The sequence below is a fragment of the Schistocerca piceifrons genome, chromosome 8 (assembly GCF_021461385.2).
Source record: "Schistocerca piceifrons isolate TAMUIC-IGC-003096 chromosome 8, iqSchPice1.1, whole genome shotgun sequence".
Classification (NCBI taxonomy): domain Eukaryota; kingdom Metazoa; phylum Arthropoda; class Insecta; order Orthoptera; family Acrididae; genus Schistocerca; species Schistocerca piceifrons.
Window position 1 is genome coordinate 12684647 of NC_060145.1, and position 26753 is coordinate 12711399.

A 26753-nucleotide genomic window follows, 5' to 3' on the forward strand; every position below is an offset into this window, starting at 1 on the left:
TCAGCCTACTTACGAGGGCGTGCTGAAAAGTAATGCCTCCAAATTTTTTATGTGAAAACTCTTAAACCTTTTAAATAAAAGTTATCAACATTCTGAATATTTATTGACCATGTCTACATTTTTGCACTCCTCTGCCACGAGAGGATTCCAAATTGTACCATGGCGGTGTGTTACGTGACTACTGTGTGTCGTTGCGTGGGAAACAGCGTGCTGTAATCGAGTTTCGGATTCGAAGAGTTGGTCCACACATGCCGCATCCGCCAGGCCACACACGAGCGCAGCGACACGGGCAACAATCCGACACCTTGGGTTTACTGTGGCCGATCATCCACCATACAGTCCCGACTTGGCCCCATCCGATTTTCATCTGTTTCCACGACTTAAAAAGAACGCCTTCGAGGACTTCACTTGGACACTGACGAAGCGGCACAGACAGAGGTGAGGTTGTGGCTCCGTCAACAAAGTCAAACATTCTCCAGTGGTGATATCAACATACCGGTATGTCGTTGGGTGACTATGCTGAGAAATACACTGGCGTCCAAAATTAAAGCAACAAACAGCTATATCCGCGCGCTGTGTCTAATTCACGATATAACCGTACGAACTGTCAGCACGTGTCCGTAAGATCGTGTTCTGCACTGAAGGTGGCACTTCGATCAACGGACAACCGTGCCAACGATGGCGTCGGCGCACCTGTCAGGCGGGGTAGTATTTGCCGGGTAGTCCCACATCCACAATCGCTGTGTACACAGTCACAGACGGTGCTGTATGGCACAGGGAAGACGCCTGCCAGACTTTCTGCAGCGGAGTCGCAAATTGATGTGGCCCGATGGCTTAGTGTTAATCGTGCTGTTGTTTCTCGGATGTGGCGACAGTTGATAGAGACCGGAACTGTATCCCGGAGACCGGGACAGGGCCGACCGCGTGTGACATCAGAAAGAGAAGAAAGTTATTTGGTTGTAGGGGCACGACGGTATGGCCTTAGTACTGCACGGCTGCTGGCATCTGACCTTGCAGCATCCCCTGGACGTGTTGTATCGAGGCAAATGGAGTAGACAATGCTTCGACAGAGTGGCCTTTACTATCGGATACCTGCTGTATGTGCATCTCTGACGCGTCTTCTCAAAACGGAACTACACTACTGGCTATTAAAATTGCTACTCGCGAAGATGACGTGCTACAGATGCGAAATTTAAGCGACAGGAAGAAGTAGCTGTGATATGCTAATGCTTTTCAGAGCATTCACGCAAGGTTGGCGCCGGTGGCGATACCTACAACGTGCTGACATGGGGAAGTTTCCAACCGATTTCTCATACACAAATAGCAGTTCACCGGCGTTGCCTGGTGAAACGTAGTTGTGATGCCTCGTGCAACGAGAAGAAATGCGTACCATCACGTTTCCGACTTTGATACAGGTCGGATTGTAGCCTATCGCGATTGCGGTTTATCGTATCGCGACATTGCTGCTCGCGTTGGTCGAGGTCCAATGACTGTTGGCAAAATATGGAATCGGTGGGTTGAGGAGGGTAATACGGAACGCCGTGCTGGATCCCAACGGCCTCGTATCACTAGCAGTCGAGATGACAGGCATCTTATCCGCATGCCTGTAACGGATCGTGCAGCCATGTGTCGATCCCTGAGTCAACAGATCGGGACGTTTGCAAGACAACCAATTGCACGAACAGTTCGATGACGTTTGCAGCAACATGGACTATCAGCTCGGAGACCATGGATGCGGTTACCCTTGATGCTGCATCACAGACAGAGCGCCTGCGATGGTGTACTCAACGACGAACCTGGGTGCACGAATGGAAAAACGTCATTTTTTCGGATGAATCCAGGTTCTGTTTACAGCATCGTGATGGCCGCATCCGTGTCTGGCGACATCGCGGTGAACGCACATTGGAAGCGTGTATTCGTCATCGCCATACTGGCGTATCACCCGGCGTGATGGTATGGGGTGACATTGGTTACACGTCTCGGTCAGCTCTTGTTCGCATTGACGGCATTTTGAACAGTGGACGTTACATTTCAGATGTGTTACGACCCGTGGCTCTACCCTTCATTCGATCCCTGCGAAACCCTAAATTTCAGCAGGATAATGCACGACCGCATGTTGCAGGTTCTGTACGGGCCTTTCTGGATACAGAAAATGTTCGACTGCTGTCCTGGCCAGCACATTCTCCAGATCTCTCACCAATCGAAAACGTCTGGTCAATGGTGGCCGAGCAAGTGGCTCGTCACAATACGCCAGTCAGTACTCTTGATGAACTGTGGTATCGTGTTGAAGCTGCATGAACAGCTGTACCTGTACAGGCCTCCAAGCTCTGTTTGACTCAATGGTCAGGCGTATCGAGGCCGTTATTACGGCCAGAGGTGGTTGTTCTGGGTACAGATTTCTCAGGATCTATGCACCCAAATTGCGTGAAAATGTAAGCACATGTGAGTTCTAGTATAATATATTTGTCCTACAAATACCCGTTTATCATCTGCATTTCTTCTTGGTGTAGCAATTTTAATGGCCAGTAGTGTATCTAGTGCGGAGTCGTCAACATGCCGCCTGGACAGTCGAACAGTGGGCGGATATTCTTTTAACAGATGCGTCCCGATGTGGTCTGGAGAGCGATTCTCGACGTGTTCGCATCTGTAGGGGACGTGGAACTCGATTTCTGGACCCAAACACTGTGGAAAGAGACCGATATGGGTGAGGATCCCTAATGGTGTGGGCAGGGATTACGTCAACCGCATGAACACCTCTTCAAGAAATTGTACGGGTGAACAGGCAATGCTTAACTGCTGTGCCGAGATCTTGCGACCTCATGCACGGTTTTTACGAGGTTCTGTGGGCCCAGACATCGTTCTGATGGACGATAATGCTCAAATTCATAGAATACAGGTGGTTGACGTTTTCTTGGAAGTGGAAGATACTGCACACATGGTGTGGCCTGCTCGCTCTCCCGATTTGAATTCCTTAGAGCATGTCTGGGATGCAATAGGGACACGGGCTGCATCACTTCAACATCCACCAACCACTCTCCAAGACTTACGAGCGGTTTCACAGGAAGAATGGGCGTTATTGCCTCAGCATTACGAACAACTTCAGTTGGAAAGACCACATAGATAATATTGTGGGGAAGGCGAGCCAAAGGTTGCGTTTCATTGGCAGAACACTTAGAAGATGCAACAAGTCCACTAAAGAGACAGCTTACACTACACTTGTTCGTCCTCTGTTAGAATATTGCTGCGCGATGTGGGATCCTTACCAGGTGGGATTGACGGAGGACATCGAAAGGGTGCAAAAAAGGGCAGCTTGTTTTGTATTATCACGTAATAGGGGAGAGAGTGTGGCAGATATGATACGCGAGTTGGGATGGAAGTCATTACAGCAAATACATTTTTCGTCGCGGCGAGATCTATTTACGAAATTTCAGTCACCAATTTTCTCTTCCGAATGCGAAAATATTTTGTTGAGCCCAACCTACATAGGTAGGAATGATCATCAAAATAAAATAAGAGAAATCAGAGCTCGAACAGAAAGGTTTAGGTGTTCGTGTTTCCCGCGCGCTGTTCGGGAGTGGAATGGTAGGGAGATAGTATGATTGGGGTTCGATGAACCCTCTGCCAAGCACTTCAATGTGAATTGCAGAGTAATCATGTAGATGTAGATGTAGCATGAGATTGATTACACCATTCACAGCATGCCCCGTCGTTGTCATGCCTGTATTGCTGCCAGAGATGGTAGCACCCCATACTGAGCACATTAACAAGTTTTCAGAATGTATGTGCAAATCTGTTAACTTGGAAAAAACGAAGAACATTTTTGTCTACAGCTATGCACGTTGCTGTTGTTTACGTTCTGTATTCTTTACATCGTTTCTACTTTACTATCACCTGTGTATACTGTTTTGGTGACAAAATAAACGCAACATAGCAAAAATTTCCGTTTGTTGCTTTACTTTTGGACACCAGTGTATGTAGACATGAAGAATAAAGATGTAGAATGTTAATAGCGTTTGCTTTATTTAAAAAGCTTTAAGAGTTTCCACATAAAAAATTCCGAGGAATTACTCTTGAGCAGGCGGACCCTCATATAGTTGATATCTTTTCATCCAGAGTTTTTATCCCTCTCCCGAATATTTCTTTTATCCCCTTAATTGGTTATTAGATTTGAGTATTGAACAGGACGGGCGAAAGACTGCAGCCCTGTTTTACATGCTTTCTAATCCGAGAATTTCGTTCTTGGTGTATCTTTTTTTTTTTTTTATTATTACTTCAGTCTTGCTTCCATTACCAAGCACAACTTCAGGAGTGCCTCTCTGGTGCCTTTACCTTTCCTAAAGCCAACCTGATCGTCGTCTAACAGATCTTCAGTTCCCTTTTGCATTCTTCTGTGTGCTAGTGTCGCCGGCGCCTCGGATGCGTGAGCCGGTAAGCTGGTTCTGCGATAGTTCTCGCTTTTATCTGCCCTTGCTGTATTCGGGATTGTGTGGATAACATTCTGCTTAACGCCTGATGATATATCTCTAGACATGCAACCAACGAAGAGTCATTTCGTCGCAAATTCTTCAATGATTTTTGAAAATTCGTAGGAGTGTTATCGACGTCTTTCGCCTTATACAGGGTGTTACAAAAAGGTACGGCCAAACTTTCAGGAAACATTCCTCATACACAAATAAAGGAAATATGTTATATGGACATGTGTCCGGAAACGCTTAATTTCCATGTTACAGCTCATTTTAGTTTCGTCAGTATGTACTGTACTTCCTCGATTCACCGCCAGTTGGCCCAATTGAAGGAAGGTAATGTTGACTTCGGTGCTTCTGTTGACATGCGACTCATTGCTCTACAATACTAGCATCAAGCACATCAGTACTTGGCATCAACAGGTTAGTGTTCATCACGAACGTGGTTTTACAGTCAGTGCAATGTTTATAATGCGGAGTTGGCAGATGACTATTTGATGTATGGATTAGCACGGGGCAATAGCCGTGGCGTGGTACGTTTGTATCGAGACAGATTTCCAGAACGAAGGTGTCCCGACAGGAAGACGTTCGAAGCAATTGATCTGCGTCTTAGGGAGCACGGAACATTCCAGCCTATGACTCGCGACTGGGGAAGACCTAGAACGACGAGGACACCTGCAATGGGCGAGGCAATTCTTCGTGCAGTCGACGATAACCCAAATGTCAGCGTCAGAGAAGTTGCTGCTGTACAAGGTAACGTTGACCACGTCACTGTATGGAGAGTGCTACGGGAGAACCAGTTGTTTCCGTACCATGAGCAGCGTGTGCAGGCACTATCAGCAGCTGATTGGCCTCCACGGGTACACTCCTGCGAATGCTTCATCCAACAATGTGTCAATCCTCATTTCAGTGCAAATGTTCTCTTTACGGATGAGGCTTCCTTCCAACATGATCAAATTGTAAATTTTCACAATCAACGTGTGTGGGCTGACGAGAATCCGCACGCAATTGTGCAATCACGTCATCAACACAGATTTTCTGTGAACGTTTGGGCAGGCATTTTTGGTGATGTCTCCATTGGGCCCCGTGTTCTTCCGCCTACACTCAATGAAGCACGTTATCATGATTTCATACGGAATACTCTACCTGTGCTGCTAGAACATGTGCCTTTACAAGTACGACACAACATGTGGTTCATGCACGATGGAGTTCCTGCACATTTCAGTCGCCGGCCAGGGTGGCCGAGCGGTTCTAGGCGCTACAGTCTGGAACCGCGCGACCGCTACGGTCGCAGGTTCGAATCCTGCCTCGGGCATGGATGTGTGTGCTGTCCTTAGGTTAGTTAGGTTTAAGTAGTTCTAAGTTCTAGGGGACTGATGACCTCAGAAGTTAAGTCCCATAGTGCTGAGAGCCATTTGAACCATTTTTTGAACATTTCAGTCGAAGTGTTCGTACGCTTCTCATCAACGGATTCGGTGACCGATGGATTGGTAGAGGCGGACCAATTCCATGGCCTCCACGCTCTCCTGATCTCAACCATCTTGACTTTCATTTATGGGGGCATTTGAAAGCTCTTGTCTACGCAACCCCGGTGCCAAATGTAGAGACTCTTCGTGCTCGTATTGTGGACGGCTGTGATACAATACGCCATTCTCCAGGGCTGCATCAGCGCATCAGGGATTCCATGCGACGGAGGGTGGATGCATGTATCCTCGCTAACGGAGGACAGTTTGAACATTTCCTGTAACAAAGTGTTTGAAGTCACGCTGGTACGTTCTGTTGCTGTTTGTTTCCATTCCACGATTAATGTGATCTGAAGAGAAGTAATAAAACGTCCAATAACATATTTTTTTTCTTTGTGTGTGAGGAATGTTTCCTGAAAGTTTGGCCGTACCTTTTTGTAACACTCTGTATGATCGTATGTCTTTCAAAGCTCTGTTAAACTCTCACCCAAATAAGGTGTCCCTTATGTCTTTCATATGGACTCCTATTTTTTTCTGCCGTTGCTGCATTAGACAGTTCCTTCCCCTTATAGAGGATTTCGGTGTACTCTTGCCACCTATCCGCTTTCTCCCTTGCGTTTTACAGTGTAATTTCTCTAGCAGCGATAGTGTGACGCTTTTGCGTTTCATTTCACTGAATGTTGATTTGGCTTTTGTAAGAATCAGGTCTTCCGACGACCATTTTCTTCGATTTCTTCACATTTTTCCTGTAGCCTTTCGCCTTGGTTTTCCTGTATTTGCTATTTATTTCATTTCTTAGAGGTTTACCTTGCTGTTATTCACTGAGAATATTTGTATTTCTTTCTTTCATCGACCAACTGAAGAATTGCTTGTGTTATTCAAGGTTTCTGCGGTACATCTGTTGTAGCTCTATTTGACTCGCGAGTTTACTACAGAGTTGGAATTTCCATTTTTAGATATGTCCATTCCCCTTTAACTGAACTACCAACTGCGGTATCCATTAACGCTGTGTCTACAGCGTCATAGAACTTCCTATGCACCTCACAATTCCTCAGAACTTCAGTATCCCATTTTTTTCCTTGATGATCCTTCCGGACGATTTTTTCTCAAACTTCAGCCTATTCTTCTTCATTATTAAACTGTAATGTGAATCTGTATCTGCTCCTGGGTGCGCCTTAGAATCAAGTATCTGATTTCAGAACCACTGCCCCAACGTGATGTGACCCATCAGGAAGGTCTCCGTGTCTCAAGCCCTTTTCGACGTATACTTCCCTTTCTTGTGATTTTTGAACAGTGTATTCGCTACTGAAAGTTCAAATTTATTGTAGATCTCTTTTAGTTTTTCTCCTCTCTCATTCCCATCACCAAGTCCATATTTTCCCGTAACTCTTGTGTTCCTTCCTCTACTACTGCGCTCCAATCCACCAAGGCTTATTAGAAATTCATCTCCCTTTACGACTGAATTGCACGTTAAATATCCTTTCTCTAAGTCTTAATTTCTGATTCAATCGTCTACATGTATAACAGAACTGTTGTTATTGGCGTTGATTTCCTGTTGAGTAGTATGAGAGTAAATCTATCACTGAATAGTCCAAGAAAAAATCATACCTTCCTAGTTATGACGAATCCTACTCCTGTTACATCAATTTTTGCTGCTGATATTATCCTATATTCGTCTGACCAGCAATCCTTGCGTTCTTTTTATTTCAGTTCACTGCCCAGTACTGTATCCAGTTTCAGCCACTGAAATTCTCTTTGCTGACTTTCTAGCTTCCCCACTTAAACGTTTCTTTTACTTAATGGGCCTGGAGATAGCGCTGAACTGCTGAATGTTCCAGTCCACCTTTCCCGACCGCTTGTTTGACAACGTACAGTAGTTCTGGCTCAGGTGAAACGTCCACCAAACAGGGTCCTAATACATGAAATTCCCAATAATGCGAATAGGTAATTGTTCGCACAGGTTATACGTGGCCTAAAACACACATCTCTTCCTGCGACATTTTGGCAATGTGCTTCACATCTCCAGAGCGGACTTACCAGCAACACTGTTGTGGCACGTGGGGTTGCATAAAATGACATCGGAAGGGGAACTGAACCAGCCTGCGTCATTATTATTTCGCATAGTATTCTTCAAGTTAACGAATATGTTGCACTGCATGTAAGAAACTAAAAGTTAGCCGGCCAGTGTGGCCGAGCGGTTCTAGGCGCTTCAGTCTGGAACCGCGCGACCGCTACGGTCGCAGGTTCGAATCCTGCCTCGGGCATGGATGTGCGTGATGTCCTTAGGTTAGTTAGGTTTAAGTAGTTCTAAGTTCTAGGGGACTGATGACCTCAGATGTTAAGTCCCGTAGTGCTCAGAGCCATTTGAACCATTTGCACTAAAAGTTAACCTAGTTGCCCATACTTTCTCAAAACATAAAGGTAAATGAAGAGTCACTAGAATAACACCCTGCAGTGTACAGTCTGAAAGTAAGTAATGCAAGCACTGCGACTTGTAAACCCTGGCTAACTTTTAAATGATTGTTTCACTGTTGATAACAATTTCTTTTGAATGTCTGACCTGGCACTACCAAAAGCATGAAGCCAGTCTCGTGCGATTGCAATACAGCGACTGACTTGTACATAAAGTAAATCAAATCTTCTTTAAACAGTGATGGCCTCCAGATGTTCTCCTCTCGTAAGACAACTGTGATGTCCATCACAGTGCACACACTTACGGCCATGTACTGCGTCCCCATTGAGTCGAATTACTGCATGGTGCCTCGTAAATCTACCATAATTACTTTCAATCAAATTAGTATATTAAGATTATCCCCCACATCTAGCTTTAATTCCATCGCTCAGTACACATTTTTCCACATCGCCCGAGATTTACATGAGGGTCACTTCAAAAGAAATGCACACTATTTTTTAAAATCCATATTTTATTCTACATGTTTGAAAGTTTTACAGTGTGTACATACATCGTTTAGCAACAATATTATCGTTTCTCCACCTAATTTCCATCACTCTCAACTGCCTGACGCCATCTTGGAACCAGCGCCTGTATACCCGAACGGGAAAATTCTGGACCAACCTGTTAGAGTCACTGTTTGGCAGCGTGTACAAGGGAGTCACACCATCTTCAAACCTTGTTCCACGAAGAGAGTCTTTTAGTTTCCCAAAGAGATGATACTCACATGCAGCCAGGTCAGGACTCTAAGACGGGTGTTTCACTGTTGTCCATCCGAGTTTTGTGATCGCTTCCACGTTTTTTTTGGCTGACATGTAGCCGTGCATTGTCGTGCAACAGCAAAACATCCTGCTTTTTCCGATGTGGTCGAACACCACTCAGTCGAGCTTGAAGTTTCTTCAGTGTCATCACATATGCATCAGAATTTATGGTGCTTCCACCTGGTATGATGACCACAAGGAAGAGTCCTTCGGAATAGAAAAACACCGTAGCCATAACTTTTCCAGAAGGTGTTGTTTTGAATTTTTTTTCTTGGGTGAATTTGCACGATGCCACTCCATTGATTGCCTCTTCATGTCTGGTGAAAAATGATGGAGACGTGTTTCATCACCTGTCACAATTCTTCCAAGAAATTCATCTCCACCATTCTCGTACTTTTCCATTAGTTCGCTGCATACCGTTTTTCTTGTTTCTTTGTGAGCCACTGTCAACATCCTGGGAACCTACCTGGCACAAACCTTTTCTTTTTTTTAAATGTTATGGGACTTAATTGCTAAGGTCATCAGTCCCTAAGCTTACACACTACTTAACCTAAATTATCCTAAGGACAAACACACACACCCATGCCCGAGGGAGGACTCGAACCTCCGCCGGGACCAGCCACACAGTCCATGACTGCAGCGCCCTAGACCGCTCAGCTAATCCCGCGCAGCAAACCTTTTTTAACGCCAACATGAACACTTTCAGTATTCCGCAAACAGTTCCTTCCCCTACCCCAATGTAGCATGACAATTCGTTCACTGTGATGCGTCTGTCAGCAGTCGCCAATTGGTTAACTCTCTGCACATTGTCTGGAGTGTGTGCAGTACGAGGCCTGCCGCTGCGAGGACAATCCTCAATATTGCCGTGCCTCCTGTCATCACGAAACCTGCTTGCCCACTGCGATCGACAGCAGCATCTCCATACACCGTTCTCAACCTCTTGTGGATGTTTCCCACTGTCACATTTTCACAGCACAGGAATTCTATGGCAGCACATTGCTTCTGACGAACGTCAAGTGTAGCAGCCATCTTGAAGACATGCTGTGTGGCGTCACTCATGGCAACAGGTTGAACTAAGTTTGAACACAAGGAGGGATGTATCTACACACTGTAAAACTTTCACACATGCAGAATGAAAACTGTATTTTTACAAAAATTGGGTGCATTTCTTTTGGAGTGACCCTGTTGTGTACATAGTTCCACATAGTCAGCGCGTACACAACTTTCCCACTAGAGCGCGCCCCGCTAAGCACAACAGCGCAGGCGCAGCGCTCGTCTGTCTCCACACTACGAGATGGCGCTGCCTTAGAGACGGACCAAATTCTGCTTCCGCCGATCCCCGTATTAATATGTAACGCAGCCAATGAGATTGGTGCTAACGTAGAACCTTTTCTCCTCGCGGATCACACTCGCGCAGTGATACCTGAACGCGCGAGGTATTATAATGAGTGTACAGACCTCCGATTAGTCAGTCTGTATTAGTCTGCTTTATTCTGCATTTGTCTGTACCAGTCTATAGTCAAGTTTCAGTCTGCGCCTAATAAGATTACCATATTCCTGTACATAACCATGAAGAGAAATGTATAGACACTTTGTCAAGTATCAGAGATATGTGAGAATAAGATTAATGTACGAAGACCAAAGGAACTTCAGATTGTCAATTGTAAACAGCATCCAGGACCAAGTTAAGTAATTTTTATGCTGGTTATTATTTTAATAAATGTATGTGGAAATTAATCAAAGTTCTGTTTAAAGTCGGTCACCGTCAATCTGCTACTCTAAGCGTGCAAGTGGCGTTTCTATCGTCTGACCTAACGGCAGAAGATAAACACGCCACAATAAGACCACGAGACATATTGCTGACACTCGCCTACTTCGCTAGAGCGACAAGTCAAATAATCTGATGGTGTGTGTACCGAAGGTCTTACAGTATGCACCCCACAGACCCTTGTACTTTGCAGTAGGTAAAGAAAAAAGGCCCTTGTTCAGCCGATGTTGTCAGACTGTCGCACTACCACGTTCAGACTTCAGACATTACATGCTGCGAGAGATACAATTTTACTTTTTCGTTCGTTGTTCAAGTTATTCAATCTCTTCCCTCGGTCATGTCCCCTCGGAAGCCCTTCCCGAATATCTGAATGGTGATTAATCTGGTATCTTATGACAATGGAGAGGTCATTCTCAGCCACAGGACACATGGCATGTGCGTGCATGTTCTGTGATCTTAGGACTGTGATGTCCATTGCTACCCGCGCCCGGTTGGAGGCGCTGCTGACGGCCCGCCCGTGTTTCGCAGGCCGGGCGCCAGCCAGCGCTGCTGTCGCCGCTGCCGCTGCTGTCTCTGGCGGGCGGCGGCCAGGCCGGCGCGCGGCTGGTGCGCCAGCTGCGAGGCTACATCGACGCGGCCGTCGACACCGCGGCGCACAGCTCGACGCGCGGCCAGGAGCGCCACATCGCGCTCAGCTGGGAGCGCGCAGCCGACAGCGGCGACGACCCGGACAGGTGGGGGGCCCTAGCGGACTCGCACTCTTTCACTTTTCTAATCTTGTTTGCTTTTATTTGGTCCCGAGCACGACCCATTACACCAGATACATTTCCTGCACACAACGACACAAAAAGTACTGACACACACAGTGGTTACGGTTACTACAAGCCACACCACAAGTTGGGAAACGGGGCCACATTTCTAGTAGTTTACTGTCGAGTTGAGATTTTCAGAAATGTTTTATTTGTATCTTACAGAAACTAGCAGTACGGCAATAAACAGCCTTTTAAACACGCCGCTAAGGGCAATCAAGTAATTTATAGCAATACAACAATGTAAAAATTAAAAAAAAAACCACAAAAGCTAGCAGTACGGCAATAAACTACCTTTCAAAACACGCCAATCAAAGTATTCCAGAATGAGATTTTTACTCTGCAGCGGAGTGTGCGCCGATATGAAACTTCCTGGCAGATTAAAACTGTGTGCCGGACCGAGACTCGAACTCGGGACCTTTGCCTTTCGCGGGAAAGTGCTCTACCCACGCACGACTTACGCCCCATCCTCACAGCTGTGGCTAAGCCATGTCTCCGCAGTATCCTTTCTTTCAGGAGTGGTAGTTCTGCAAGGTTCGCAGGAGAGCTTCTGTAAAGTTTGGAAGGCAGGAGACGAGGTACTGGCAGAAGTAAAGCTGTGAGGACGGGGCGTGAGTCGTGCTTGGGTAGCTCAGTTGGTAGAGCACTTGCCCGCGAAAGGCAAAGGTCCCGAGTTCGAGTCTCGGTCCGGCACACAGTTTTAATCTGCCAGGAAGTGCCAATCAAAGTAACTTATAGCAATACAAGAATTTAAAAAAAATTTAAGGAACATTAGTAAACAGGTTACTAAAGTAAATACAGAACTTTGTTAATAAAGTACGGTGAGGTAGTGAAGCTACCAACACCGTCATTATAAAGATTAAACAAGTCTCAGCAAACACACGATTAATGGCAATAAAAGGATTTTACAAACTTGGAGGAATTTAAAATTTTTTGAAACAAAAGTGTCCTGGAATATCATTAGAACATAACAGATATGACGGATCCGTGTAAGGCGGCCACAAATCACCCACTCAGGGCTGCTCAGGCTAGGCAGAATACTGACCAATTCAAATACGCCCGTAAACACAATTGCCACTCTCAGGCTGGTCACTGCACCGACATTTAGCCAGCGAAAACTTGTACTAAGATGGCTTAACTTGCTGACAGAATTAGAGCTAACCCCGTGCAAGGAAACATTACCACACAGTCCTGAATGAGCGACCACATGATCAACCAACAAGAAGCATGAATTTACTCATAACACACGACAGAATAGCGAAACAATTAAACTGCCGAAACTACACCTCCCATCGGACAGTAACGAGAGGAGGAAAGATCGCTGTCTTCAATTACACCGCTGCCGGGGACAGGAAACCCGATCGCCGGAGGCCACAAGGCAGAAGAGACACTGGTTACACAAACTTATTACTTAATGATTAAACCTTCCACGAACTTAAGTTGCAATTATGCTCGAACAAGCAGTACACGACCTCCGGTGGCCAGGATCCACACATCCGACCGCGCACGCGTCGCCGGCGTACCCAACCCGCCACGGTCACGCGACAACACGCTCTGTCACCGGAGTTCACGTTTTGTCTGCAACGTTGACGGGTAGTGACCGCTCCTTCATGTTAGGTGTCTCCTTTTAAACTCCAGTGTTGAAACGGAGGATTTAAAGAAGCTTGTTAACGTCCCACCAAGGCGAAACGAACAGCAACTACTCGTGGGGCGATTCTGTATACAACCAACACGCGGGGAGCTCTTCCGTCAACTCGACCCGCTCGTTACACACAACCGACACACATCACGTGGCGACTCGGTACAACCGACCACGCCTGCTTCGCGCTGGAGAGCCACACTGCCCTGCCGTGTCCACCACGCTCCTTCACGCAACACCCCTCCTTCCGCGCCACCACACGAGGTTACCACCGGGCAAAGACCTCACTTCCTCCATAGCAGTTTCCCGGGAGCAAAAACGCAGATATCGCTAGCAGAGGGAAAAGACAACCAAGCAGCTACTTAATGACAGAGAACATATCAAACAAACATGTCAGGGGAAGAAAAGGAAAACCAACGCAAACTAAACACAAGGTGTAGCACGAGTCCATACACAGCTCAACTACATTCGTCTTGTTTCGTTACAAGATATAAAGCATAGTCGAACAAGATAACGAGACAGCAAAGTAAATTAGTCTCCCCACACCAATGCAATGAAAGCCACGAAATCCATACATGTTATAAACGCAGATGTATTTGTGTGTGTATGTATGTATGTTTGTTGCACATGTGCTCCTAAACCTCCTGATCGACTTCAACGAAACTTGATACACGTGTCACTTGCTGCCTGCATAGAACCACTGTGGGTTTAAGTCCCACCTAACACTCAAAAATGTATGTGTGTATGTGTGTGGGGGGGGGGGGGGGTGAAAAAGAAGCGCAGCTCACGGCACGTAAATAGTCAGTCTATATTGATCCAATGTTTGAGAATGAGAGCTTTTGTTGACTTGCAACATACTTTACACATAATTTCAAACTTTTGCGAAACTTTTTCTTGCTCAAGTCCCCCCCCCCCCTCCCCCAAAAAAAACTATGAAAGGAAAAAAGTTTATCACTCTCTACTTTTTCCTGTTTATGTAATTAAAGTTCTGTATCAGACATACCCTTTTAATCGATTGCATCTTTACTGCTACACCTATTTGCAACACATTTTGCAAACACTGTTCACATATAACATATACCACTAAATGTACTTTAAAAAAATGTATCATTGTATGATACATATTTCAGATAGACCACAGATTCCACAGTTGCAGTGCACTTGCTCTGATTTCTGTATGTCTCTGTCTCTCCATGTGTCAGGCATGGCTCCCATAACCCAGAATAGACTCAAGTAATTGTTTGAGTGTGGATCCGCCACGCGCTACGTGCGGAGCGATGTTGGAATGCGGATCCACAATATGCTTCGTCCAGGTCGATCTGCCACGCATAATATCCAGAGTGATGTTGGGATGCAGATCTCAAAATACCACATCCGGGATAGGGTTTGAAGGTGCATCTGTTGTGCATTATATCCAGAGCGATGTTCAGAAGCAGATCCACAACACGTCACATCTGGGATAGAGCTGGAAGGTGCAACAACCACACATTACATCCGGAGATGTATTGTATGTTCGAAGTTGGATCCACCAATGGGAGGACCGGGCCATGGGAGCCATCCACATCACATGCACAGACGCACACATACAGTAAACAGAGCAAGCGCACTGCAGCTGTGGGGTATGTGGGTGGAGGGGCTGGATGCATTCGAGTTCAGTGCTGTACTATGCTGTTCAACCAGAAAAATAGTGCATTTACATACACAACGAGAAATGATGTCATGATCGCATGGATAGAAGTGACATAAAATCGATAAAATTACGAAAAATTGCGGAAAAGGAGGGTAAATACCCTGAAGTGCAGGGAAATTGAGCGTGTACTTCTATATCTTCTGCTTGGTGTCGAACAATTCTTAGACATGGGAACGGCGATGTGACAGCAAGAGAAATACGAGAAAACGTTGATGTGGAAACAGGAAACAGTCTGTTTTTTCATCGAGGCAACATTCTATTGTATGTCTATTGAGGTATAGTGATACATGCCAGTTGACTACTGTATTTGACACTTTTAAGGAAAACAGAGAACCGTCTGCCTTTAAACTTACTTGCATCTGTGTTAAAGGATTGCCGAGGGTGGATGGCGTGATAGTTTGAGATGAAGTTTTAATGAGGTAGGATTTAATGGTAGACTGATTATACATACTAGAGAGAGTGAGGGAGATGTTGCTGCAGGTCATTTGATAACTTTTTTCCGTTGTTCTGTCAGGATGCATCAGTTATAACTGCGTGTTCTGTGTGCGACTTAGAGCACTGTCTACTTGCGAACATTAACAGCAAACCTCTCAGTCATCAGAGGACTTCCGTCTCATGTGTGATGAAACATGTCCACGCTGTTTCGACATATTGCTCTAGATGGACGAAGATATATGCGATGTACCCCATTCATCTACTGCATCTTGGGCATAAAATCTAGTTCAAATGGTTCAACTGGCTCTGAGCATTATGGGACTTAACTTCTAAGGTCATCAGTCCCCTAGAACTTAGAACTACTTAAACCTAACTAAGGCCGGTATTACACTATCAAATTTCTTTGTCAAAGATTTGATCAAAGATGTGATCAAATATTCCGTCAAATATATTTGACAAAGATCTTAACGTAGCGCTAGAAGGGGTATTACACTGTCATCAAATTTTTCGTCAAAGTTCAAGATGGCTGACAACAACTTGTTATTAACCGCAGCAGTTGTACGTACCCCAATTGCGGAAAAGAAGTGGGGGAAAAATGGAACCATACATACGAGGTTGACAGTCTTAAAAGTCCTGGGATTACAACTTGATAATAAATTCAGTTGGGAGGAGCACATCCCAGAACTGCAGAAACGCCTTAACAAATCTGTTTGCAATGCGTTAGCAGACATAGGCAACATAAAAATGAAAAAGCTTGCATAATTTCATTCCATAATGTCATATGGTATAATATTTTGGGGGAAATCTTCAAGTCAAACAAAAGTTTTCAGAGTCCAAAAGCGTGTAATACGTATTATTTGTGCAGTAAATTCACGGACGTCCTATAGAAACCTCTTCAAAGAACTGGGTATACTAACTACTGCCTCTCAGTATATTTACTCCTTAATGAAATTTGTCCTAAACAATATATCTCTTTTTCCAACAAACAACTCAGTTCACACATACAATACCAGGAACAAAAATGATCTACACAAGGACTTAAAAGCCCTTACTTTAGTTCAAAAAGAGGTACACTACTCAAGAACACTCATCTTCAATAATTTGCCAACAAACATAAAAAATTTAGTTACAAATAAAGATCAGTTTAAAAGGAGCCTGAAAGACTTACTAGTGGCCAACTCCTACTCCACTGACGAAATTTTTAATAGAAACAAATGATGTATTGTATTTATTCATACTATTAGTATTGTTATTTCAGCTTAAAAAAATTGACATGTTCCACATCCACGAGGATCTCCTCAGCACGGATCTATGGAACGAAAAACTAATCTAATCTGGGTGAAGCCGTGGGTTTTACGACAACACGATAAAAGCATTCAACAAAACTTCTTACGTGAGCTTACAGTGGAAGACGCCAAGTGGTACATCAATTACTTAAGAATGGATGAGCATTCATTTCTGTATGTGGCTCTGTGAGGTGTATCCTCATATCACAAAGCACAATATTCACTTAAGAACTGCTAAATCTTCAGAAGACAGGCTCACTGTAACACTCCGATTCCTTGCTACAGGAGAGGGTTATTTTATGTTAAGTTAGGTTAGGTTAGGTCAGGTCAGGTCAGGTCAGGTCAGGTCTCGTCTCCAATCTTCTTATTTTATTTTTGTACTCAGGGTGCCTCACGTTGTAAAGCGCCTCATCAGCTTCATACATCTCTATTAATTTTGTAGTTGTCGGCACACACCAATTGTATTTACCGGCAATGTTTATAAAAACACTACAGACGACAGAACGCTGCAGCGATGCTAGCGCTCCATGTGGTAACATGTCACATTGCAGTGAACAGAAGACAAGCGATTTCTTTGATCAAATCTACAGCGAGGCCCTAGATTTGATCAAATATTGGACGACATTTGACAAAGTTCCTATTACACCATCAAATATCTTGGACAAAGATTTTGGACAAAGATATTTGACAAAGAAATTTGATAGTGTAATACCGGCCTAACCTAAGGACATCACACACATTCATGACCGAGGCAGGAGTCGAACCTGCGACCGTAGTGGTGTCGCGGATCCAGACTGAAGCGCCTAGAACCGCTCGGCTGTAGCGGCCGGCCAATGTTTCTTGACAAATGACTTTCTATTAGTTTCTGTTACATTATTATTTTAGACTATTCTTTCATAAATGAATCCAGAAATAAACGTAGCAACCAGTACAGTATTGCGTAATTAATAACAGAAATTTTAAGTGTGCCAGTAGTTCGTAATTCAAATGTTTCTAAGAGAAAAGTAATTTTAACTGTACAGAACTAGTACTTATCGATTATGACATCGAAAATAAAGTAATTCCTTTTCATGTATTTTAGCTTGAAATATAACGTACTGTGTATAAAATTGTGTGAAAGTTTTAAGAAAAGCATCTGAGGTGATACTGATCTGTCCAAAGTTCGAAAAATAATACTGGTATCGACAACTACTGTTGAGGAAAAGTAATGCCAGAGGAGGATGTCCAGGACACCGTGCTAAGAGGGCACACTGCGGTACAGCGTGGGACGCTTTCCGGAAACCTTCGGATACAGAAACTACGTGTCCGCTAGCGACCGCCTTTCGCAGGCTGTCGTACATCTGTGGTGTTTCGTGGTCTCACTCGTCTTCCGTTTTCCTTTTTAAGTGGAAGAGCTGATTAAAGTACTCGAGGCTGTCAGTCGTTTTCCACGAAACAGGATTTCCACTGCCGCCACCAGCAACGGGCGCCACATCTCATTAACCGGTTTGATTGCCGAGAAACCTAGATGGCCAACCTAAGGCTAGACTAACTGCTTGTTTTTGTCAGCGCCGTCAGATCAGAAACGAAGGAAAGCTGGCGACCTCGTGTTTACGTAACGTCTGCGTCCTCCGTCACCTTGGACGCCAACAGCTGCTCGACCAAGTTGTCGTTTGAGAGTACAGTGTGTTGACAACGGCTACCACACACACTGGCACTAAAAACAAACTGTGTTACGCGTTGGAGATCTAGTTATCTTGAGACCAACCCATTCCTTGTAACTGCCCGCACAAGACGTTAGTCCGTACTCCCACATCTGTATTCCGCAATGCACTCCACATTACGACACGGTGTGTGGCGGAGGATACTTCCACAGCCACAGCCAGCAGCCGCCCTCTGCTGTTCCGTTTAGGAGTGGCGCGTTGGAAGAACTGCAGGTCTCTGACTTTTGCCCAACGCTTTCACTTTGTCAGAGGTCTGACAGATGAGTCAACATGTTGCTGATTCTTCTCGGAAAGATCTCTCTTGTAATTGTTAGCTGTAAACTTGTCCATTATCACGACGTCTCTCTTGTGACGTCTGCAGGAGTATCTTAGAAAAATTGAGAGAAAAATGGTTGAGCACTATCGGACCTAACAAACTCCGAAGGTTGAAAGCCTCGAGCAGGAAGTGGAGGACGTGACGGAAGAGAAGCTGTGGTCCTTCGTATGTCGCGTCCTTGCTGGTCTTTCTCACCCCACAGCTCACAGCTACACCCTGCGGCTGGGCAACCCTCCGCCCCCCCATCTGGGGAGCAACCTTCACAGTCCGCTGCAGCCCTGAAGCTTGTCCAGACTCCCTCGACCTTCGTCTCGACATGACTTTCGTCTTGACGAATCATTGCCCCAGAGCTTAGCTGGCGACACGACGAGAGCCGCTCGCGTTTTAACCTTCCTATGGGAAGTGGATATTAATTGATTTAAAGCACACGTTTCAGTAATTGACTTACGGGGTGAACATGGGGAGGGGGCACTGGGCACTCCCTTCGGCTTGTTTCGCCTCAGGGGGGAGACATGGGGTGTGGGAGGGAGAAAGAAGGGGGTTCTAACCTAGTTTCAACGACAGTCCTGTGTACGTGGGCAGGGAAGGGGGAAGAAGGTTCTTACATGCGAAAATGTAGAGGAGGTCGAGCGGTCAGGACTCGTGAGTGGGTATCGAGGTCTGCCGTTAAGTGACAGAATAGAAAATTAAGTGAAAGAGAGAGAATATATTTCAGTGTACGGTATACAAGGGGCGCGCCTAGGGTCGGAAGTTACCAAGTTTAGACCAGTCTAGGAAGTCGAACAACTACACTACTGGCCATTAAAATTGCTACACCAAGAAGAAATGCAGATGATAAACGGGTATTCATTGGACAAATATATTATACTAGAACTCACATGTGATTCCATTTTCACGCAGTTTGGGTGCATAGATCCTGGGAAATCAGTACCCAGAACAACCACCTCTGGCCGTCATAACGGCCGTGATACGCCTGTCCATTGAGGCAAACAGAGCTTGGATGGCGTGTACAGGTACAGCTGCCCATGCAGCTTCAACACGATACCACAGTTCATCAAGAGTAGTGACTGGCGTATTGTACGAGCCAGTTGCTCGGTCACCACTGACCAGACGTTTTCAGTTGGTGATAGATCTGGAGAATGTGCTGGCGAGGGCAGCAGTCGAACATTTTCTGTATCCAGAAAGGCCCGTACACGACCTGCAACACGCGGTCGTGCATTAGCCTGCTGGAATGTAGGGTTTCGCCGGGATCGAATGAAGGGTAGAGCCACGGGTGGTAACACATCTGAAATGTAACGTCCAGTGTTCAAAGAACCGTCAACGCGAACGAGAGGTGACCGAGACGTGTAACCAATGGCACTCCATACCATCACGCCGGGTGATACGCCAGTATGGAGATGACGAATACACGCTTCCAATGTCCGTTCATCGCGATGTCGCCAAACACGGATGCGACCATCACGATGCTGTAAACAGAACCTGGATTCATCCAAAAAAATGACGTTTTGCCATTCGTGCACCCTGGTTCGTCTTCGAGTATACCATCGCAGGCACTCCTGTCTGTGACGCAGCGTCAAGGGTAACCGCAGCCAGGTCTCCGAGCTGATAGTCCGTGCTGCTGCAAACGTCGTCGAACTGTTCGTGCAGATGGTTGTTGTCTTGCAAACGTCCCCATCTGTTGACTCAGGGATCGAGACGTGGCTGCACGATCCGTTACAGCCATGTGGATAAGATGCCTGTCATCTCGACTGCTAGTGATATGAGGCCATTGGGATCCAGCACAGTGTTCCGTATTACCCTCCTGAACCCAACGATTCCATATTCTGCTAACAGTCATTGGATCTCGACCAACGCAAGCAGCAATGTCGCGATACGATAAACCTCAATCGCGATAGGCTACAATCCGAGCTTTATCAACGGCGGAAACGTGATGGTACGCATTTCTCCTCCTTCCACAAGGCATCACAACAACGTTTCACCAGGAAAGGTCGGTCAACTGCTGTTTGTGTATGAGAAATCGGTTGGAAACTTTCCTCAGCACGTTGTAGGTGTCGCCACCGACGCCAACCTTGTGTGAATGCTCTGAAGAGCTAGTCATTTGCATATCACAGTATCTTTTCCCTGGCGGTTAAATTTCGCGTCTGTAGCACGTCATTTTCGTGGTGTAGCTATTTTAATGGCCAGTAGTGTAAATGAGTGGGCAGTGGATGGGGAGCCGTTTCATGTTAACTGATGTTGGTGGCGGGTCGTGGAACGCATAGCCAGAGGCTCTGTCTCCCAAGAAAGACGTCTGTGCTTGTCGAGGTCTGGATCACAAGAGAACGAAGCGGCTGTGTTCTGCAGTGCAGAATCCTCCAGCGTACACACACGTGACCTGTATCCCACGCTCGCTATTGGCTAAAACCGATGGTGTGTATTCTCCAGCAGCTTGAGCGGAGGACTCGAGGCGTCTCTTGTCAGCAGCTTCAACTGGACAAAACTGCGTCGGTTCTGAAAGACAGGCAACTTGTGTCACGAAGGCACAGCCGAAGTTGCTCTGGGAGAGAACTTGTAAAGATGTGACTGGGCCTTAGAAATAAAGTTTTTATACCAATTCTGTAAAGTATTCCTTGACTGGCTGCCACAGTGTATGCCTAACATAAACTACCAATCTCAGCTCTCTATACTTAAAATCTGTCCGTGTCATTTGTCTTCACTATCTTTAAGACGAGGGTTGTCCAGAAAGTAAGTTCCGATCGGTCGCTAAATGGAAACCACAGTGAAAATCAGAAACATTTTATTTGCATTTGTCGGAGCGTTATACCAGATTTACAACACCATCGTCATAGAAGGCAGCCGCCTGTGCTCTCCGATAATTCTCTACGCTGGTCTACATCGCGTAGCCTGCGCCCAAGTGTTGTCTTCATATTCAGCGTTTCATGTGAACAGAGATGCTACTCAGGATGAGCCAGTTAGGGCTGTGTTGTGGGTGATCGAACACTTCCCATCGAAAAGACTGCAGGAGCGTCTTCACTGCCCCTGCAGACTGCAGCTGAGAATTGCCATGAAGAAGGAAGTGCGTGGCAGTTGTGTCAGGTGGGCTGCATTCATTAAGGCGAAGCCTCTCAGCGGGCCCTCCTACTTGGCGGGAGGCATCGTTGTTCTAGGCATCTTTACTCGCTCACAGCGCGCTCTCGACTGAAAAGAGCATCTTGATGCGATCGACGGTCATACTAGAGACACTACCTAACACACCTGTGCAAAGCTCCATCGGGTTTTCGCTGTGGTGTCCAATTCGCGACCGATCGGAACTTACTTTCTGGACAACTCTTGTTTATTGCCTGACAAGAAAAGAAAGGGAAAAACTGAAGCAGCCACAAGGAGAGGGCGATATGAAACGAAACTGCACGGGTTGCCAGTACAAGTGATGCCATATCAATGAACTTGGCAGTATGAGCCTACATATCAACATTGTCCCTCCCCCACTCCTCCCCGCCCCCACTCTGGCCTCGATGCATGCACTGGTTACTGATTTGGTTGGACAGCGTGTTGTAAGGCCATTGTAGCCTCTCCTAAGATGAGCTGGCCTGGCGAGACTGTGGGAAACAGTCCACTTCTGTAACTGGGACGTTGGGTGTAGGACGGGGGTGACGTCCTAGGTGCTCCCACACATGTCCTTTCAAGGACAATCCTGGGGACCTTGCTGGCCAGGAAGTGAGCTAACATAACACAGAGAGGTCATGGGGACACGCGAAGTGTGTGGTTGAGCAGTGTCCTGTTGGAAAATGGCACCAGAATCTTATCCCGTGGGGGTAGGACACCAGGAGGCAGAATGTCTGCGATGTACTGCTCTGCCATTGAGAGTTCCCTCAGTCACTACTGGATGTGATCAGATATCGAACCCGATGATTCGCCACACCATGATTTTGGAACATATATTGTGTTCGAACATTATGAATTATCTCTGACGAAATGGTCTATTGACACACAGTCAACACGGATTTAGAAAACATCGTTCTTGTTGAGTTCATTTGGGGGAGGAGACCAAATTGCGAGGTATCGGTCTCGTCGCGTTAGGGAAGGATGGGGAAGTAAGTCGGCCGTGCCCTTTCAGAGGAACCATCCCGGCATTTGCCTGAAGCGATTTATGGAAATCACGGAAAACCTAAATCGTCGTCATCCCGAATGCGACTCCAGTGTCCTAACGACTGCGTCACCTCGCTCGGTCATCGTTCTTGTCAAACACAACTACCTCTTTACTCACACGAAGTGCTGAGTGCTATTGACAAGGGATTTCAAATTAATTCCGTATTTATGGATTTGCGGAAGGCTTTTGACGCTGTACCGCAGAAGCAGCTTGTAATGAAATTGTGTGACTGTATGACTGTGTTCGTGATCTCCTGTCACAGGGGTCACAGTTCGTAGTAATTGACGGAAACTCATCGAGTGAAAGAGAAGTGATTTCTGGCGGTCCCCAAAGTAGTGTTATAGGCCCTTTGCTGTTCCTTATATATATACTACCGGCCATTAAAATTGCTACACCACGAAGATGACGTGCTACAGACGAGAAATTTAATCGACAGGAAGAAAATACTGTAATATGCAAATGATTAGCGTTTCAGAGCATTCACACAAGGTTGGCGCCGGTGGCGACACCTACAACGTACTGACATGAGCAAAGTTTCCAACTGATTTCTCGTACACAAACAGCAGTTGACCGGCGTTGCCTGGTGAAACGTTGTTGTGATGCCTCGTGTAAGGAGCAGAAATGCGTACTATCACGTTTCCGACTTTGATAAAGGTCGGATTGTAGCCTATCGCGATTTCGGTTTATCGTATCGTGACATTGCTGCTTGCGTTGGTCGAGATCCAATGACTGTTAGCAGAATATGGAATCGGTGGGTTCAGGAGGGTAATACGGTACGCCGTGCTGGATCCCAACGGCCTCGTATCACTAGCAGTCGAGATGACTGGCGTCTTATCCGCATGGCTGTAACGGATCGCGCAGCCACGTCTCGATCCCTGAGTCAACAGATGGGAACGTTTGCAGGACAACAACCATTTGCACGAACAGTTCGACGACGTTTGCAGCAGCATGGACTATCAGCTCGGAGACCGTGGCTGCAGTTACCCTTGACGCTGCATCATACACAGGAGCGCCTGCGATGGTGTACTCGACGACGGACCTGGGTGCACGAATGCCAAAACGTCATTTTTTCGGATGAATCCAGGTTCTGTTTACAGCATCATGACGGTCGCAACCGTCTTTGGCGACATCACGGTGAACGCACATTGGAAGCGTGTATTCGTCATCGCCATACTGGCGTATCACCCGGCGTGATGGTATGGGGTGACATTGGTTACACGTCTCGGTCACCTCTTGTTCGCATTGACGGCACTTTGAACAGTGGACGTTACAGATCAAATGTGTTACGACCCGTGGCTATACCCTTCATTCGATCCATGCGAAACCCTACATTTCAGCAGGATAATGCACGACCGCGTGTTGCAGGTCCTGTACGGGCTTTTCTGGATACAGAAAATGTTTGACTGCTGCCATGACCAGCACATTCTCCAGATCTCTCACCAACTGAAAACGTCTGGTCAATGGTGGACGAGCAACTGGCTCGTCACAAGACGCCAGTCACTACTCTTGATGAACTGTGGTATCGTGTTGAAGCTGCATGGGCAGCTGTACCTGTACACGCCATCCAAGCTCTGTTTGACTCAATGGACAGGCGTATCAAGGCCGTTATTACGGCCAGAGGTGGTTGTTCTGGGTACTGATTTCTCAGGATCTATGCACCCAACTTGCGTGAAAATGGAATCACATGTGAGTTCTAGTATAATATTTGTCCAATGAATACCCGTTTATCATCTGCATTTCTTCTTGGTGTAGCTATTCTAATGACCAGTAGTGTATGTAAACGATTTGGAAGACAGTCTGAACAGCCACGTTAGGTTGTTTGCAGACGACGCTGTGTTTTATCGAATGGTTCAAATGGCTCTGAGCACTATGGGACTTAACTTTTGAGGTCCTCAGTCCCCTAGGAACATATCCAACCTAAGGACATCACACACATCCATGCCCGAGAAGGATTCGAACTTGCGACCGTAGCGGTCGCGCGGTTCCAGACTCATGCGCCTAGAACCGCTCGGCCACACAGGCCGGCTGTCGTTTATCGACTAGTAAAGTCATTAGAAGATCAAAACAAACTGCAAAACGGTTTACAGCAGATAAATGTATTGTGCGAAAAATGGCAATTGACCCTAAATAACGAAAAGTGTGAGGTCATCCCATGAGTGCTAAAAGGAATCCGTTAAACTTAGGTTACACGATAAACCAGTCAAATCTAAAGGCCGACATTCAACTAAATATCTAGGAATTACACAGACGACAAACTTGAATTGGAAAGAACACATAGAAAATGCTGTGAAGAAGGCTAACCAAAGACTGCGTTTTGTTGGCAGGGCACTTAGAAAATGTAACAGACCTGGTAAGGAAACTGCCCACACTACGCTTGTCCGTCCTCTTTTAGAATACTGCTTCGCCGTGTGGGATCCTTACCAGACAGGACTGACGGAGTACATCGAAAAGTTCAAAGAAGGGCAGCAGTTGTTGTATTATCGCGAAATAGGCGAATGTGAAAGTATTTTGTTGGCGCCGACCTACATAGGAGCCGGCCGTTGTGGCAGAGCGGTTCTAGGCGCTTCATCCGGAACCACGCTGCTGCTACGGTCGCAGGTTCGAATCCTGCCTCGGGCGTGAATGTGTGTGATGTCTTTAGGTTAGTTAGGTTTAAGTATTTCTAAGTTCTAGGGGACGGATGACCTCAGATGTTATGTCGCATAGTGCTCAGAGCCATTTGAACCAATGATGCGGGGTAACGCAGAATGCTGCAGTGTGACCGATACTCGTTCCCGGGTGGCAGGGGCGGTGGTGGTGCTGCTGGTGGTGGTGGCGGGGGGGGGGGGGGGGGTTGACGGTGTGCCTGGTACACAGTGGGGCGCTCATCCATCGCGGGGGTCAGTAGTGGTCGACCGGAATCTGGGACAGCGATCAAGCCGTCCCTCAGATCGTCACGCAACCCAACGTGTTGCTTTACAAAGGCGAACCGAGAAGAGCTGCCCCAATTTAATCTTCGTACCACCAAACAAATGAGCAAAATTAGTATTAGTGTGAGTCGTGTTGAGGAACGGCTGAAATCGTTAAAACTGAACAGAGCCCCAGGGACCGATCGAATACCTATCAGAATCTGAGTTAGCTACTCTTCTGACTACAATCTATCTTAGATACTTCCAACAAAAAACCGTGCCCAGTAAGCTGGAAGAAAGCACAGGTCACATCGTTCTACAACAAGGGTAGTAGAAGTCATCCACAAAACTACCTTGACTTCGATTTGTTGTAGAATCTCAGAATACAAGGGTGAGTCAAACGAAAACGTTAAATTTGTAATAACATATCGAAATTTCGCGCCGTCATCCTGTACGTTGGTAAGCGTGGTACAAATGTACAGCGTACAGAATGGCCTGTAGGTGGCAGCATAGTACAGATGCACACATACCGTCGCAGTATCAGTATAAAGATTGCCCCTTCACTTGCGACTTCCACCAGGGAAGAACAGCGTTCTGTTATTCGGTTTCTGCCTAGTGAAGGTGTGAAACCTATTGAAATTCACCGAAGAATGAAGGTTCAGTACGGTGATGCATGTTTGTCACAGCGGGAAGTCTACGAATGGTGTAGGAAGTTCACAAATGGTGTGACTTCAGTGGAAGATGCTCCTCGTCCAGGTCAGGCACAACGAGTTGTGACTCCACGGAACATTGCAGCAGTTGAAGCCATAGTGAAAGAAAACCGCCGAGTGACACTGAATGACATTGCAACATGTTTACAGATTAGTCATGGGTCAGCACACCACATTGTGCACGATGTGCTCCAGTTTCACAAAGTGTCTGCAAGATGGGTGCCACGGCAGCTGACTCCTGAAA

The 26753-nt window shown here is 46.2% G+C and overlaps 1 protein-coding gene across 1 annotated transcript in view; it reads left to right on the plus strand.

Annotated features, from left to right (window-relative positions):
- Positions 1-26753, plus strand: part of LOC124711493 (cytochrome P450 4C1-like) — a 187127-nt gene that overhangs the window by 76481 nt on the left and 83893 nt on the right. The window contains exon 4 of the mRNA XM_047241603.1: positions 11436-11641. Coding sequence (XP_047097559.1) covers positions 11436-11641 — 206 coding nt within the window. The remainder of the gene's footprint in view (positions 1-11435; positions 11642-26753) is intronic.